An 18,305-nucleotide genomic window follows, 5' to 3' on the forward strand; every position below is an offset into this window, starting at 1 on the left:
CCTCCCCTCCCTCCCACCCCCCATCAACCCTCAAACTAAAATTTAAATAAATAAAAAAAAGAAAGTAGGTTTATTTTTTTTATTTTTTATTTTTTAAAACATTTTGCTCTTTTTAAAAAAAATTTTTTAACGTTTATTTATTTTTGAGACAGAACGTGAAAGGGGGAGGGTCAGAGAGAGAGAAGGAGACACAGAATCTGAAACAGGCTCCAGGCTCTGAGCTGTCAGCACAGAGCACGACGCGGGGCTTGAACTCACGAACCGCAAGATCATGAGCCGAAGTCGGCCGCTTAACCGACTGAGCCACCCAGGCGCCCCAAAAGTAGGTTTAAACTAAGAGGGGATTAATGGCAAAGGAAACAGAAGCCTCTCATAGAGGAAATCTTACAAGGATACTTTTCCATCATAATTCTAGTACTTTCTGGGTAATTCCGATTTCTCCCTTGATTGAATTCAATTATTTATTGAGCACCAGATGATTAAGATGTGCTCCTTGTCCTTAAAATGCTACTTGGAAACATCTTTGACTGTGAGAAAGCTTGTTTCAGGCTCATTGTCTTTATTTCCTTTGTTGGTTTCTATGGTTCTATATTTGAGAAACCGTTTTCTTATTTAAAATTTATCTCCAGAGAGAAGGGGAATTATGCTTCACAGAACAGATATCGCTAAGGATGTAAATCAGTTAGCTGGAATTGTGGTTTATGTACCCACTCTCACCTATGGGATGCAATACCTCCAATGAAGTGATAAACACATTCTGGACTTGCAATGCTGAGACTCAGATCCTAGATGATCCAGTAGTCACATCAACTTAGTCAAAGTAGAAAGGGCAGGAAACAACAATGAAGAATGAGGCCATAATCCATATTCACCATAAAAGGAGTCTGTTTGCTGTGCTGGAAAAGTGGTCTTTGTTTATGGAGGATAAGACTATACATATTCCACTGAGAGCACTTAAATATTTACAGGTCAACTTATGATGCACATGCTTTTTCCCATGAGATGTGAGTCATATTACTCTCTGATGTAAAATACTGTCTCAGGTTGGGTTCTCTGGGTGCAGAAACTGAGATGGGGATTCTTGTGTAAGTGCCTCATTGAGGAACAGCTCTAGGGAGAAGGGTAGTGAAGGAAGCAGAGTGGGACTGGAGAAGGAGGGAAGCAAGGAATCAGTCTCAGCTGAAGACTTGCTTCAGTCTGATCCCACAGGCACTATGGAGCATAATCTGTACCACAGAGGTGGTCTCACCTTGGAGCAAAGGGCTGGCCTTTTATACTTCTGCCACTCAGCCATTGGCTATGGGTTGGTCCGTGGGGGGTGTGGAGGTATAACCTCCCTGAGGTGGCTCCAGATTGGCAGAGGGGAAGTTTCCAAAGAAGGGAGCAGCTGTGAGCCATTAACAGACAACACTCCCTGATAGGTGCATTGCCTGGTGATGGGAATGTTGGCAGTGAACCAATAGTGTCTACAATAGGTTTGAAATTTTTATATGTTATTATGTCAGAATCTGGGTAGATGTCCCCCAAACACATTTCTTCTTTCTGGCTATATATGTTGACTACATTTCCCAGGCTCCCTTGCAGTTTGCGGCAGTCACGTGATTCAGTTGTAACCAATGGAAAGCAGGGAGAAGTGATATGGGATACCTCTGGCCTTGGCCCATAAAACCCCTGTGCAAGCAATCTTCCATGCTCTCTTTCCAGCTCTGTTGAGCTCTCTCTTTATTTTTATAACTGCTAGATGCAGAGCATCTAGTGGAAGACTAAGAGGTTGCATGGGGTAGAGGACTTTCTAGATAGTGTGCTTGAATGAACATGAAGAGAACCATCTGCACAGACCCTTGTTGGACTGTGACTGGAGCAAGACGCAAATCATTATTATGTTAACCCACCGAGACTTTTCAGGTTGTTTGTTTCAGTAGTTAGCCTGCCGAGACTCATTTTATGAACGCTCTATTTTTCAGAAACCTGAATAGCTTCTGAAAATTTTATTTTCAGAATGCTATCAGTCTCATCAGTAATAATCTTTGCTCAAATCTGTGATGACCGAAGTGCTGAAGAACTAAAGTAAGATTTTTTACTTATTCCTTCAAGCCTAGAAGAAAGTTCTGACAGTATGTTTGAGTACTATGGGTGATTTTAAAAAGTACCATAAAAATATATGGCTAGGATAATTATTATCCAAAATCCTGTTCAGGGAAACCAAGCAGGAAGCTGCCTTCTCAAGGTTAGACAGCTTGCTATTGTTAACAAGTAGTCAGAACTGTTGGCTGCAGTTTGTCTGACATAATTATTGGACTTGCTCAGCGCACAGCAAGCTTTTTAATGTTTCTATTCAGCCATTCTCAGGGCTACCATGGAGAGAGGCAGACTGCTTACCTAAGAGGCTAACAGGGCTACTAAGAACAGGCTGTTTGTTGCTTGAGAACATCCACCTTCTCAATTTGTCAAGCTTTTCTTCAGAGGATCGAGTTGGTATAGGAAGGAAGAGGGCACATTTCAACCCCCCTGTCCCCCGCCACATACACATAAGGGTGGATATAGGATACAATTTCATCAATGTTCAAAACTGGTTTGTGGGAGACAATAAGTTGCAAGATTTCATTGTCATTAGTAGATGGCAAAGCATACAGGGGGCTGAGTACCCCCAACTGCTCTCTTTTTCTACGAGTGTAGAATGAATTGGGTGAGGTCCATGTGGCCCACATCAGCTTTACCGTTGCTGGAATTGGATTGGAAATTCAGACTGTTTTGTGGTGACAATCAGGCTTCTTACTTGCCCTGTCTCCATCCTTCTCCACCTTTAAGAGAGTCTACAAAACAGACCTATACCTGGGAAGCCGCAAGGACACTGCTGTCTTAAGCCCATCAGGTCCTGCAGGTGGGAAAAGAGAGTGGCCCCAAAATAGGGGCCATGTGAAATCAGGGGTAGAGTGGAGTCCTCTCTGAGGGCCACAGAATTCAAGGGTGTTGGTGGAGGGGAGAGAGGTTGAAAGAGAGAGAGGGGGTGGGGGAAGAGAGAAACAGAGAGATAGAGGGAGATAAAGACAGAGAGACAGGAACAGAGAGAGACATTGTTACAAATCAGGAATGATCAATTTCTTCTCCCTTCCATCACTTCTTCCTTAGAGAAGAGTAAATGAGAGGAGCTGGGAAAAGCGCCAAGGTTACTTCATCATACTCCCTCCTGGGGAGTAGAGAGGAAACTTTCTCAGGAAAAAATGCGGCCAGGGGAATAGGATTCCCTCTCACACTGTCAAAGACCTTTCTTCACTTCCAGCGGGGGGGGAAAAATCCCAGTGATTATTTAGTGTTTACATTGGTCATTCCCTCACTAATCAATTTTTAAAGCTCACAATCTTTGAAATACAATCTCAAGAAGCTCAGTATCATTCATGAAAGTTCTGAAGTTCAGAGAAGCCAATTAGAAGTCTATATTCTCCCCTGCCCAGGTAACCTGTAAATTGGCTGTAGGTATAAGAAAATATCAGGTCTCAAAAATCAAAAAACAAAGGAAAAGAAAAGAAAATATTACATTTCCATATTTTAAAACAGGAATCAGCAATTTTTTCCTGTAAAGGTCCGGAGACCTTAGGCAATGACTCAACTCTGCCATTTTAGTTTGAAAACAGCCATAGACAACACGTAAATGAATGGGCCTGGCTGTGTTCCAGTAAAACTTTGCTTATGAATACCGAAATGTGAACTTCATATAATTTTCACATGTCCTGAAATATTCAGTATACAGAAAGCACTATTTTTCAACCATTAAAAAATGTACAACATGGGGTTCCTGGCTGGCTCAGTCGGTAGAGCAGGCAATTCTTTTTTTTTTTTTTGTAATTTTTTTAATGTTTATTTATTTTTGAGAGACAGCACACGAGTTGGGGAGGGGCAGAGAGAGAGAGGGAGACACAGAATCCGAAGCAGTCCTCAGGCTCCTAGCTGTCAGCACAGAGCCCGACTCGGGGCTTGAACTCACAGACCGTGAGATCATGACCTGAGCCAAAGTCAGACCTTTAACTGACTGAGCCACCCAGGCGCCCAGAGCAAGCAACTCTTGATCATGGGGTCGTGGGTTTGAGCCCCATGTATAGCATAGAGTTTACTTAAAAAAAAGAAAAGTACAACCCATTCTTAGCTTGTGAGACATCCGAAACCAAGTAACTGGTCCTAGTTTTCCAACCCCTGCTTTAGAAAACTCTTCCCTACAGTGGTACCTGGCTGGCTCAGACAGTAAATCATGTGACTCACCATCTCAGGGTCCTGGGTTCAAGCCCCAGGTTGGGCTGGAGCCTACTTGAAAACACACACAAAAAACCTCTTCCCTACAGGTAACCAGTACCTCGTTCTGAGTTTGTTCAGTTGCCATCTGCATGCACGGCACCGATGCTGGATTTAAAAGGAAAAAACCAAAACTTAAAGACTATCTTTTGGCTATTCCTGAATATAGAGTTGACCCTTGAACAACACAGGTTTGAACTGCAAGGGTCCACTTGTACGTGGATTTTTTTCCCCATAAATACAGTACAGTATTGTAAATGTATTCTCATCATTTTCTTAATAACACTTTCTTTTCTCTAGGTTATTGTAAGAATATGGTCTGTAATTGATATACATATGTGAAATATACATATACATGTATACAAATATACAATACATATACGTATAGGAAATATATGTTTATCAACTGTGTTTGCTCTCAGTCAGGCTTCTGGTCCACGGTAGGCTATTAGTTAAGTTTCCGGAGAGTCAAAAGTTATACATGGATTTTCAACAGCGCAGGGGTGGACACCCCTAGCGCCTGCCTTTTTTAAGGGTCAACTACATTATCACTCTGGCTTTTCTAGCCAGGATGGACCCCAAACAAGTAAGTTTAGAACTGAACAAACTGTAAAGAAATTCTCTTCTAAAACGTCCTTGTTTACAGTCAGCCTTTAAGGGATATGAGTGTTTCTTATCTGTGTTTACTCTGAAGTTTGATAACTATTTCTTTTATTCAAAAATCTGTTGCAGATATAAAGTACAGTACTTGCCATTCCTTAGATATCAAAACATTAAAAAAATGCCATTTCCCCCCCTCCCGCGTCCTGGGTTTAAACGTTACTGCCGTCGGGTCACTTCTGGCTGTGCCTCTGGTCCTCTGTGGAGCAGCTTTCCGCGGGCATCCCGGAGCCCCAGAGCGGCTGCCCCCCGCTGGCCGACCCAGCCGTGGGCCCAAACACCCGTCTCTTTCCGGGCGCCAATCCTCTGGGGCTCCTCCCTCTCCTGCGAGCCTCCCTCTTGGTCTGTCCTTTCGCCTTTCCCAGTCCCACCGATTCGTCAACATCCCTCTGGGCGCCCTCTTCATCAAACCTTCCTTGGCTGGGCTCTGGCTCCTCTATTTTCTCTCTTCTCTAAACTCTCACGGCACTTAGCACGGGGTGCACGATTTAGCACTTAATTAAATATTGTCTTTTATTGTTTTTATTTGTTGTGTTAGTTTTCTCTTTTCCAGGGAAGCAGCAGACTCCTTGAAAGGAACACATGTTGTATTTTTTTTTTTTTTTTAATCACTCACAATACTCCAGCAGGGATACAGTTAATACTTCCTGTTCTACCAGTAAGTGTTGTTTGATGGATAGGCACAGATGTAAGACTTTCCAGGCATTTCTGCAGGATCTGTGGTGCTGATGAATATCTGTCAAATTTATTCAACTGAGTTGAGTAATGAAGAGCAGCTCCGAATCTAGTATTCAGTGGTAAATCACACCATCTCTGTATCCATTTTCTCATCTGCAAAATGAAGATGAAAATGTTTTCCCAACCTACCTCAGAGAGTTACCGTGAGGCTTAAAGGAGATAATGTAGCTTTGCACTATATGAATGTCAGGTATTATTATACCTCACATTACGGTTGTGGAAAATATAGTGGTGGTGAGATTTTGAAATGGAAATTCCCCATGTAAATTATTAGTCTTTGCTGCTCCTTACTTACCTACCCTTTCTATACCCTTGCCCACAAGTTTGCTGCTCTCTTAATTATCTCCCGGCAGGTCTAAAGCAAAATGTGGTATAAGGAAATCTTAGTGAAGAGATAAGAACTTCCTCCTTTTGGAGTGGATCCTCTTCTCTATTTCATTTCTTTAGATTCCAAAAGGGAAATCTTACTTTGGCAATCACTTATGAATTGATATAATTTTTCTTCTCATTTAAAAAACCCATTTATTTAAGTAAGCTCTACTCCCAACGTGGGGCTTGGACTCATGACACCAAGATCAACAAAAGTTCTATGTTCTACCAACTGAGCCAGCCAGGTTCCCCCATAATTTTTCTTATGTATTCTCCCCCCTTTGCCATCTGCTGATTTTTTTCCCATCTTCCTGTCCTTCCTCCTTATTTTAGTTGAACAAAATATCAAAGTATATTTGTTATCATGAGTACTATTTCTTGAGATCGGTATTTTTTAAAGTTTATTTATTTATTTTGAGAGAGAGAGAGAAAGAGAGAGAGAGAGAGAAAATCAGCAGGGGAGGGGCAGAGAGGAGAGTGGGGGACAGAGGATCCAAAGCGGGCTCTGCGCTGACAGCAGAGAGCCCAATGCGGCTTGAACTCGGACCGGTGAGATCATTACCTGAGTGGAAGTCAGAGGCTTAACTGACGGAGTCACTCAGGCACCCCTCTTGAGATCGTTTTTTGTTTTGTTTTGTTTTGTTTTTTAACGTTTATTTATTTTTGAGACAGAGAGAGACAGACCCGGGGGAGGGTCAGAGAGAGGGAGACACAGAAACTGAAACAGGCTCCAGGCTCCGAACTGTCAGCACAGAGCCTGACGCGGGGCTCGAACTCACGGACCGCGAGATCATGACCTGAGCCGAAGTCGGACGCTTAACCGACTGAGCCACCCAGGCGCCCCTCGTTTTTTGTTTTTAATTAAAATTATTTGGGGTGAAAGTTTTATATACCTCTTTAGTAAATTCTAAAATATATTTTTTATTAGTGCTTAACCCTGGACTCATTTTTTTTTCTTTGGGTTAGTGTTTCCCAGTGCGGCTTTATATGTGTGTGTGTGTATATATATATATATATATATATATATATATATATATATAGTATATGCATATTATGTATATGTATATATATACATTTGTGTGTATATATATACATATATACAATTCTTCCCAAGACCCTTTTTACTCTTATTGCTCTAGTATTTAACACTAACTGATGCTATTCCTTTTTAAGACTCAACTCCAGGTTTGAGCCATGCCTGAGAAAGTGGCCTAACCTCATCACCGTGAACACCATGGGGAGTCACTGGGATCCAGTTCGGATGGAGATCTCTGTCCTCCAGCTTTTCAGGACTCAAGCACCGCTGCTATGAAAAAAGGGAAGCTTAATTTCTAATGCCTTCTCCCTTTTCTGCGAAGAGCGCCGCACCTGCTCCAGCATTCTAGGGAGAAATCACAGTTTTCTCCGCCCCCTGACAAGCGCCATACTCCAGGTGGGTCTAGATGTCTCCCTTCCCAGCCAGGGCGGAGAGCCAAAGGCACCTCTCCCAGGCTGGGTGGGCGCGCCAGGGACTGGCCCCCGCCCTCCGGGCCTGGGGAGTGCGGGCGGGGCAGGTGACCCGCCGCGAGGAGGGTGGCCCGCGGAGTTAGTTACCTGGCGGGGCGCGGGGCGGGGCGGACGGCGGGGGCGGGGCCGGGGTGCGATCCCAGACTACGATTGGTCCGTCCCGCGCCTGTCTCCATGTGCCGCGCGGCGGAGGCACAACATTCAAGTCCGGGGGCGGGGCCGGCGCGCGCCGGGAGGAAACGGCAGCGCGGCAGCTGCGGGGCGTGGGGGCGGTGGCGGCGGTGGCGGCGGCGGCCAAGGCCGAGACCGAGGCGGCGGAGACTGAGGCGAAGGCGGCGGTTGCCTAGCCGGTGACGGTGCTCCCCCGGACCCCCTTCCAGGCCCCATGGAGGCGGCGGCGGGCGGGGGCTGCGGCTCTGGGCCGCCTCTGCTGCTGAGCGAGGGCGAGCAGCAGTGCTACTCCGAGCTCTTCGCGCGTTGCGCCGCCGCCGGCGCCGCAGGCGGGGGCCCCGGGTCCGGGCCCCCTGAGGCCGCCAGAGCCGTCCCCAGCGCGGCCACCGCAGCCGCGGGCCCTGTGGCCGACCTGTTCCGGGCGTCACAGCTGCCCGCCGAGACGTTGCACCAGGTAAGTCCCCGCTCCTCTTGCCACTGACGGTCTGTGGGGACCATTTCTGTGGGGACAAGGGGGCGGGGTGGGGCGATGGGGCTGCCCAGGGACCTGGACGCCTCGGCCAGGTCGAAGTCGGGGATGGTGGCGACGCCCTTGTCCCCCAGGGAACACACCAGCCTCCTCCTCAGCTCAGGAGTGTTGGGTGCGCTCCCCGTCTTCTTCTCCTGAGACAGACTGACACTCCTTCCCCTCCCCCGGCCATTGCTGGGGCTCTGCAGCCGCCCAGACCCAAAGTTTGCCTTGTTCTGGAAGTGGTGTTTGTTTTGGCTGGTGTTTGGTTTAACCTCTGCTCGCTGTTCCTGCTTTTCCCTCTGCTGGGTGAGTGGAAAGGGGTAGGCGCCCGGGGTGTCTTGCTGGGATTTGAACTTGAAGTGTGTGTGTGTGTGTGTGTGTGTGTGTGTGTATGTATGTATGTATGTATGTATGTATGTAGAGCAGGGGGCCCAGAACTGAATGTTGTTCGCCCTCTATACATGTAAACGTATACCCATCTATATGTATTTGCTTGCTAACGTATTTCTGAATTTTGGTATTAAACTGGAAAGCCTTAATAAGTTGCAGAGCAGGGACAAAGGGCTGCAAGAGGACGTTTGTCAAGGCAAAGCCAAGCTTACTGTTTAGGGCTAGAGATGGACCCCAGATGTCCACCATGGGGGACAGCTGTAGTTTCCCATCTTACTACTTGGACTTGAAATAGAACTGGAAAGTAATGTGTATCATAGCTACCTCCTTTTGACTGCTCTATACCTGGAAAAGGAGGAGGGGATAGTCCACAGCAGATGCTTTATTTTGTGCTTTGCTTGGAGAAGGACTACTTGGTAAGCATTACCTTTTGATGTCACCAGGTTTTCACAGTAAGATTCTTAATATCAAGCCTCAAACGTGAATTGAAGCTTTTTAAAATTATTTTTTTAAAGTTTTTAATTCCAGTAGTTAACATACAGCGTTAAGTTAGTTTCATGTGTACAATATAGTAATTCAGCACTTCCATACATCACCCTGTGCTCATCAGGACAAGTGCACTCCTTAATCCCCATCACCTATTTCACCCCATCCCCCAACCCCCTCCCCTCTGTTTGTTTTCTATAATTCAGAGTCTGTTTCTTGATTTCCCTCTCCTTTTCCCCTTTGCTCATTTGTTTTGTTTCTTAAATTCCACATATGAGTGAAATCATATGGCATTTTTCTTTCACTTATTTCACTTAGCATTATACTCTCAAATGGAAAGATTTCATTCCTTTTTATGACAGTACGTTATATCTGTATCTCACATCTTCTTTATGCATTCATCAATTGAGGGACACTTGGGCTGCTTCCATATCTTGGCTGTTGTAAAAAATGCTGCTATAAACATTAGGGTGCGTGGAAACGAAGCTTTTCTTAAAAGCAGTAGTTAGTATGAAAGTTAACATCGATTGAATATTTAGAGTGGGGAGTGGTATTTTAGAATCTAGTTCCACAGGATTAGTGAGGGTTTTATGGTTCACTTGCAATATCACTGTGTTTGTAAGGTTTGTTTTGTGCTTTATACTACTGGAGCATACATATGCCTATATGTTTGTGAGCATAACTTTAGCCATTCTGTAATCTTTGACCTTTTAGAGGGGATTTCTGAAAATGTAATTAGTATTCATAGAACTTAGCATGGCTGTTTATGCCTTAAAGAAGTTCTTGATTAGGGGCACCTGGGTGGTTCAGTTGGTTAAGTATTGGACCCTTGGTTTCGGCTCAGGTCATGATCTTACTGTGAGTTTGAGCCTCGTGTCAGGCTCCGGACTGACAGCATGGAGTCTGCTTTGGATTCTCTCTCTCTCCCTCTCTCTGTCTCAAAAAAACAAACCAAAAAACCTTAAAAAAAAGTCATTGATATGCAGAAAGTTTTGCAGTTACCATTCCATGGTTGAGCTGAACTAGGTAGACAAAAAGTGTATTAAAACACAAACCATGGCCATTACCTGTGGCCCTCAGAATATTCCCAAGCATATAAATATATTAAATGCTGTTACAGCTTCTTAACTGAAAAAGGAATAAGTGATTGAGTCCATACAGCAAATAAATGACAGCAGGGCATCTGTTAAGGCTTATTTTGTAGTCAGTAATCCATGGAATGTGGTAAAAGAAGGTGGGCATGTTAAATGTGAATGCGTTGGTTTACCGCTCCTAAGGAATTGGGGAGGAGGCTTTCCTGGTGTTAGAATCCATGTTCCCTTGAGGTATATATGATTTAGAAAGAACCCAAGGCACAGTGCATTTACATGAACGAGGTTATATTCTTTTTTTAAAAAAAATTTTTAATGTTTATTTATTCTTGAGAGAGAGATCTAATGAATGCCAAACGGGCGAGGGACAGAGAGAGAGGGAGGGAGGCGCAGAATCTCAAGCAGTCTCCAGGCTCTGAAGTGTCAGCACAGAGCCCGATGCGGGGCTTGAACCCACGAACCGTGAGATCATGACCCGAGCTGAAGTCAGATATTTATCTGACTGAGCCACCCAGGCGCCCCATGAGGTTATATTCTTGATGTCTTCTGCTTGCAGAAGACTGTTTCAGATATTGCCAAAGGGGGAGAGGCCTAGAAGTTTTCTTGCAGTAAATTTCTCAGAGCTTTAAGCTCTCTTATTCAGCTCAGCAAAACAAAATACATCTTCCCCATTAACCTAACAATTGCAATTATCCAGTATTCTTCATACAGGTGAAAATTAACATCAAAGTCATCCTGGACAGGGAAATGTAATCAGAGAGATTCAAACAAAGCTAGCAGCCAGTAGCCACCTAATTTTTACCAACCATTTTGGTGGGGTGGGGTGGGGTGTGGTGTGGCATGGCATGTCATATCTTGATGTGTGTGTGCACGCGTGTGTGCTCCATTTAACTCAATTTGCATTTCCCCATGAGTGTATTAGCCATTCTTTAAAACAAATGTGGACGTTTTTAGCCTTTCCCTTAAACAGGAACTTGTAAGTTCAGAATTAAGTGGACCAACAGGTATAACTGCTCAAATCATGGCGCTACCATCCCTGGTAGTTTCTATGGTAACAGCCAGATTATTTTTTTAATAAGCATACAATTAAGATTACCATAATGAGGGGCGCCTGGGTGGCTCAGTTGGATAAGCGGTTAAGCATCTGACTCTTGATTTCATCTCAGGTCATGATCTCATGGGTTCCTGAGTTCAAGCCCCATGTCAGTTTCTGCACTGATGGCTTGAAGCCTGCTTGGGATTCTGTCTCTCCCTCTCTGTGCCCCTCCCTGCCTAGTGTTTTTTTTTTTTTTTCCTTCTTTCTCTCAAAATAAATAAACTTAAAAAAATTGCCATAATGTTTCAGGCAGGGCGTAAGTCTTACCCGGAGTAAGTGTTTTTCAGAAATACTTAATTTTTTACTGGGCGCCTGGGTGGCTTAGTCGGTTAATTGTCCAACTTCAGCTCAGGTCACGATCTCACAGTTCATGAGTTTGAGCCCCACGTTGGGCTCTGTGCTGATAGCTCAGAGCCTGGAGCCTGTTTCCTATGCTGTGTCTCCCCCTCTCTTTGCCCCTCCCCTGCTCACACTCTGTCTCTCTCTGTGTCTCAAAAATAAGTGTTAAATTTTTTTTTAAATACTTAATTTTGTAAAGTAAAAATAAACTATACCTGTTACTTGTCATGGAAGTGAGTTATCTTAGGGATTTTTTTTCTGTTGAAATATATATATATATATATATATATATATATAAATTTTTTTCAGAGCAGTTTTAGGTTCACAGCAAAATTGTGGGGAAGGCACAGAGAATTCCCATATATCACCTTCTAGCACACGTGCACAGCCTCCCCCACTATCAACATCCCTCACCAGGTTGGTATGTTTGTTACAATTGACATTGAGATACCATTATTGCCCAAAGTCCATCGTTTGTATTAAGGTTTGCTCTGGGTGTTGTACATTCTGTGTTAAAAAAAAAAAAAAAATATATATATATATATATATATATATATATTGGGGTGCCTGGGTGACTCAGTCGGTTGAGCATCTGACTTCAGCTCAGGTCATGATCTCATGGTTTGCAGGTTCGAGCCCCATGTTGGATTTTGTGCTGGCAGCATGGGGGCCTGCTTTGGATTCTCTGTCTTCCTCTCTCTCTGCCCCTACCCCACTTGTATTCTCTATCTCTCAAAAATAAATAAACATAAAAAAATTACTAAAAATATATATTTATTAAGACTTAATTTTTTAGAACAGTTTTAGTTTCATAGCAAAATTGAGGGAAAGGTACATAGTGTTTCCATATACACCCTGGCCACACACATACTGCCTCCCCCATTAGGAATACTCCCCTCCAGAGTAGTACATTTGTTACAGTTGGTGAGCCTACATTGACATATCAATAATCAACTAGAGTCCATAGTTTCCATTATGGTTCACTCGTGGTGTTGAACATAGTATGGGTTTGGACAAATGTATAATGACATGAGTGTGTACAGAATAGTTTCACTGCCCTAAAAATCCTCTTTGCTCTGCCTAGTCATCCCTTCCTTTTATTCCCAACCCCAGGCAGCCACTGGTACTTTTACTGTCTCCATAGTTTTACATTTTTCAGAATGTCATATAGTTGGAAAAACACAGTATGTAATTTTTTCAGATTGGACTCTTTCATTAATAATATGCATTTAAGATTCCTCCATGTCTTTTCATAGCTTGATGGCTCATTTCATTTTAGTACTGAATTACTCCATTGTCTGGATGTACCACAGTTTATCCATTCATCAACTGGAAGATGTCTTAGTTGCTTTCAAGTTTTGGCAGTTATGGATCAACTTGCTATAAATATCTGTGTGCAGGTTTTTGTGTGGACTTCAAGTTTTGAATTCCTTTGGGTAATTACCAAGGAGTGTGATTGCTGGATCATACAGTAAGAGTATCTTTAGTTTTTTGGGAACCTGCCAAACCATCTTCTGAAATGGCTGTACCATTTTGCAATTCCACCCAGCAATGAATGAGAGTTCATGTTGCTCCACATTCTCACCAGCATTTAATGATATCAATGGTTTTGATTTTGACCGTAGGAATGCCATGATATCTCCTTGTTTTAATTTGCAATTCCCTAATGACCTGATGTTGAGCATCATGTCATATGCTTATTTGCCATCTTGAATTATATTTTAATGCATTATAGTAGCCTATTTTAAAAAAGGCCTTTTGGTCTTTACTTTTAGAGTATTATTAAATTAAAAAAATTTTTTTTTCAACGTTTATTTATTTTTGGGACAGAGAGAGACAGAGCATGAACGGGGGAGGGGCAGAGAGAGAGGGAAACACAGAATCGGAAACAGGCTCCAGGCTCCGAGCCATCAGCCCAGAGCCCGACGCGGGGCTCGAACTCACGGACCGCGAGATCGTGACCTGGCTGAAGTTGGACGCTTAACCGACTGTGCCACCCAGGCACCCCTAGAGTATTATTAAATTAAAAAAAAATGTTTATTTATTTTTGAAGGAGAGACAAAGACAGAGCATGAGTGGGGGAGGGGCAGAGAGAGAGATACACAGAATCCGAAGCAGGCTCCAGGCTCTGAGCTGTCAGCACAGAGCCCGATGCAGGGCTCCAACTCACAAATGGCGAGATCATGACCTGAGATGAAGTCGGATCCTTAACCGACTGAGCCACCCAGGTGCCCTTAGAGTATTTGTATTCATGTGCTGATTTATTTTAGAAGCCAGATTCCAGTACTAGTTGAAAAATGTTAGAACAGAACCCTTTAAAATTAGAAAAAGAAAATATGGCTATCGAGTAACAGGTTTTAAGACAAAGAACTACAAATGTTAGAGTGATTGGTTTCTCACTTGGGAAGTATTTTATTGGTATTCAAAGGCCAGCATTTTACTAGAAGGTATAGGGTAGTGTGGTGGGAATCAGGTTTAGGTTTGACATGTATTTGAGTATTGATTGCACATAACTTCACAGTTCTCGGTTCTGAGGTTACAGCAATGAATCAAACACAAATCCCTGTCTTCATGGAATTTACATTCCAACGTAAATGTTTTTTATTCTTCAGTTTATTTGATTATGAGACATTTTAAAATATAACCTTTAGAGGGCACTTGGCTGGCTCAGTTGGTAGAGCATGTGACTTGATCTAGGGGTGATGAGTTCAAGCCCCACATTGGGTGTAGAGTTGACCTAAAAAAAAAAAAAAAAAAGAGGGGCATCCGGGTGGTTTAGTCAGTTAAGTGTCCATCTCTTGATTTCAGCTCAGGTTGTGATCTTGGGGTCCTGAGATCAAGCCCTGCCTTGGGCTCTGTGCATTGGACTCTGCACTGGGCATGGAGCCTGCTTGTGATTCTCTCTCCCCCTGTTCTTCTGCCCCTCTCCTCCACTCACACATGTTCTCTCTTTCAAAAAAAAAAGAAAGAAAAAAGGAAATATAACCTCTAGAAATAAAATATTTACCTTAACTAGCAAGTATTGTATTTGATGAATTTAAACTATATAGACTTATATAAACTATATAGACTTACATAAACTTATATAAACTATATATAGACTTCAATGAACTATACAGACTTATTTATAACAATTTTTAAATGTTTACTGTATTTTTGAGAGGGAGAGAGACAGAGACAGAGTATGAGCAGGGGAGGGGCAGAGAGGGAGACACAGAACCCAAAGCAGGGTCCAGGCTCTGAGCTGTCAACACAGAGCCTGATGAGGGGCTTGAACCCATGAACCGTGAGATCATGACCTGGGCTGGAAGTCAGACACTCAACTGACTGAGCCACCCAGGCACCCCTATATAGGCTTATATCTTTCTGTTAGTATAATGTGTTAGTCTCGGGGAATGCTATGCATATTTGAAGTAGTCATAATTTGTTTTCATTTTAATGATAGTTAGCTCTTTTGTTTTGAAATAGTCTGTTTTTTAAATTGGGATATAATGAACATGTAACATTATATATTAAATATCTGTTATATAAAAATGCAAGTTTCAGGTATACAATATGATTCGATATTTTTATATTTTGTGAAATGATCACCACAGTAAATCTAGATCTGTCACCACACATAGTTATACATTTTTTTTCGTGTGATCAGAATTTTTATGACATGCTCTGTTAGCAACTTTCAAATATACAATATCATATTATTTATAGTCACCATTTTGTACATTACATCCCTATGACTTACTTATTTTATAACTGGAAGTTTGTACCTTTTGATCACTTTCACCACCCCCTCCCCCTATCTTCTGTATTTATGAATTCAGGTTTGTTTGCTTGGTTTTAGATTCCACATGTAAATGAGATTATATGGTATTTATCTTTCTCTGACTTGATAGTTAACTCTTAGACATAAAACAGTGCTGATTCTGTAATACCAGGGGAAATCATTGCATTGGAAAAAAAAGCCAATAAATAATGTCTGGTTATTTAAGCAGCTTTGATTGAGGTAAAGAAGTAAAACAAAGCTGTTAGAAGTAGGGGATTTTTAAAAAATTCCTGGGCATGGACTCAGCTTTGGGAAGAAGTCGAATTTAAAGGTTGTCTTGTAATTCATTGAAGCAACTGTTTAATCATTAAGGAAAACTGTAGGGTAAAAGACAAATTCTTGTGAACTTTTCCCCATTGTTAGACTATTAGCTAGAACTATTTTTTAAAAATGCTAATAAAGCAGTTTTCTATTTTTGCATCTTTATATCATATCCCTTTGTAACATACACTGGAAGGGGATAGAGGCCAGAATACTAAAACAGTAACTAAGAATGTATGCTGTTTGAGATAGTAATTCTTTTTTTGTAAAAAAGAAAGAATGCCAGCAGATATAGGAAGTTCCAGAGCCAAACCATTGTTTCGTTAAAAGAGGGACATTTGCATTATAGTTGCTTGTTGACTCTTTTCTAAAAAAAATACTTGAAGAGTGCAAAATTTAGAGGATTACCCAACAAATCAGTAAAACCGTTCATTTAGTGTGAAGGTTTCCTGTGACCTCCTTCTCTGGTCCCATTCTCCTCCCTCCCAGCCCCAGAGGTTACTGTTGTCCTGAATTTGGTGTGCATGAATTGAAAAAAATGTTAATACTTTTATTATATGTGTATATATCGTGTGTGTGTATAGTGTGTGTGTATGTCACTAAAACAATATATTGTTTTGTATGGCTTTTCGACTTAAAATTAGGAGCATCATACTCTGTAACCTTCTGCAACTCGCTTTTCCTCTCATTGTTAGGTTTTTGGGATTCATCTTTGTTGACACATATAGCTCTAGTTCGTTTATGTGTCCTTTTTAAAAATCTTCATTACTTATTCTTGCAATGACTCATCATTATGGTGCTGTAGAGGCCTTTATGCCTAAGGAAAATAGGTGGCATTTTTATTTCTATAGAATGGCACATGACTTGGGGACTGTACTAAATGCATACAAATATTAAAAGCTTCTTTATAGGCAGTGAAATACACACTGATATTCTTTTTAAAAAATTTTTAAAAATGTTTTTATTTATTTTTGAGACAGAGACAGAGCATGAGCAGGGGAGGGGCAGAGAGAGAGGGAGACACAGAATCTGAAGCAGGCTCCAGGCTCTGAGCTGTCAGCACAGAACCGGATGCAGGGCTTGAACTCAGGAGCCATGAGATCATGACCTGAGCCAAAGTCAGACGCTTAACCGACTGAGCCACCCAGGCTCCATTGTTTTTAATGTTTATTTTTGAGAGAGAGAGAACACGAGCGAGCAGGGTAGGGACCAAGAGAGAGGGAGACACAGAATCTGAAGCGGGCTCCAGGGTGTGAGCTGTCAGCACAGGGCCAGACGTGGGCCTCGAACTCATGAACGGTGAGATCATGATCTGAGCTGAGTTGGTCACCCAACTGACTGAGCCATCTAGGCACCCAGGTGCCTCATTTTTTATTTTATTTTTAAAAAAACGTTTGTTTATTTTGAGTGTGTGTGTGTGCGTGCGCGTGCATGAGTGGGGGAGGGGCAGAGAGAGAGACAGAGAGAGAGAGAGAGAGAGAGAGAGAGAGAGAGAGAATCCCAAGCAGGCTCTGTGCTGTTTGCACAGAGCCTGACTCGGGGCTTGAACTCATAAACTGTGAGATCATGACCTGAGCTGAAATCAAGAGTTGGATGGATGTTCAGCCAACTGAGCCACCTAGGTACCCCTCATAGTGTTTATCTTTAAAGTAGGAACCTGGGAGTGGTCAGGCAAAGGGAACATGGAGAGGTTTAATATGGGCAGAAAAGGTATATGTGGTCTTCGGTCAAATGGCAAGACTGAATAATGGTTCCATACAATCGAGCTAGTGGCAGAGAACGTGTTTGAGACTGATTTAGAATAATTGGACAAACCAACAGGGAGATTGAAAAGGCAGCAAAGTGAAGACTAGAAATACAAGATGGGGGTGCCTGGGCTGGTTCTGTTAGTGGAGCGTGAGATTCTTGATGGTGAGGTTGTGAGTTCAAGCCTCGAGTTGGGTTAGAGATTACTTAAAAAATAATGTAAGATGGATTTGAATATTGGCCTAGTTCCACATGCATAACTGGGGACTGTCCTACTTTAAGGGTATAGAAAATTGGTTGTCAGGAAATGTTGAGTTGTTTCGTTAATTGTCAGTAACTTTTTAAAGAGGGTTTGGCTCCTTTCCAGATTTTTTTCAAAATTTCTTGTTGTTTCGTAAAGGCAAGTATCTAGGGTTTTATATCATTCTGTTCTTTTTTTCCTTTTTTTTCAAGATTTGATTTTAAGTTTTTTTTAAATGTTTGTTTATTTTTGAGAGAGAAAGAGAGCACTAGCTGGGAAGGGGCAGAGAGGGGGTGGGGGCGGAAAATCTGAAGCAGGCTCTGTGCTGACAGCGGAGAGCCCAATCCAGGGCTCTAACTCATGAACTGATCATGACCTGAGCTGAAGTTGGACGCTTAACCAACTGAGCCCCCCAGGGGCCCCTACATCATTCTCTTCTTGAGTACATGGTCTTTTGGTGGACAACTAAGTCCATTTAGGCTGCTATAACAAGTATCACACAAACTATAGAACTATGAAAAATCTGTAACTGAAGATGGAATTGCTTACATAGCATGATCCAAGACCTTGTTCACTTAAAGCTCTGTTGCCAG

General features: G+C 42.5%; 1 protein-coding gene across 8 annotated transcripts in view; it reads left to right on the forward strand.

Annotated features, from left to right (window-relative positions):
• Positions 1-7,812: 7,812 nt before the first annotated feature.
• REPS2 (RALBP1 associated Eps domain containing 2) overlaps positions 7,813-18,305 on the forward strand; it is a 217,346-nt gene continuing 206,853 nt past the window's right edge. For 3 of the 8 annotated variants that reach the window (XM_023248867.2, XM_023248869.2, XM_023248868.2), the window contains exon 1: positions 7,816-8,182. In XM_023248867.2, the coding sequence (XP_023104635.2) occupies positions 7,943-8,182 (240 nt within the window). In that variant the 5' untranslated portion in view covers positions 7,816-7,942. Of the gene's footprint in view, positions 8,183-18,305 lie in introns of all 8 variants that reach the window. The other 5 variants (XM_019823602.3, XM_023248870.2, XM_045050522.1 and 2 more) reach the window with 4 other exon arrangements.

This window comes from Felis catus, chromosome X, assembly GCF_018350175.1.
Source record: "Felis catus isolate Fca126 chromosome X, F.catus_Fca126_mat1.0, whole genome shotgun sequence".
NCBI classification, from domain to species: Eukaryota; Metazoa; Chordata; class Mammalia; order Carnivora; family Felidae; genus Felis; species Felis catus.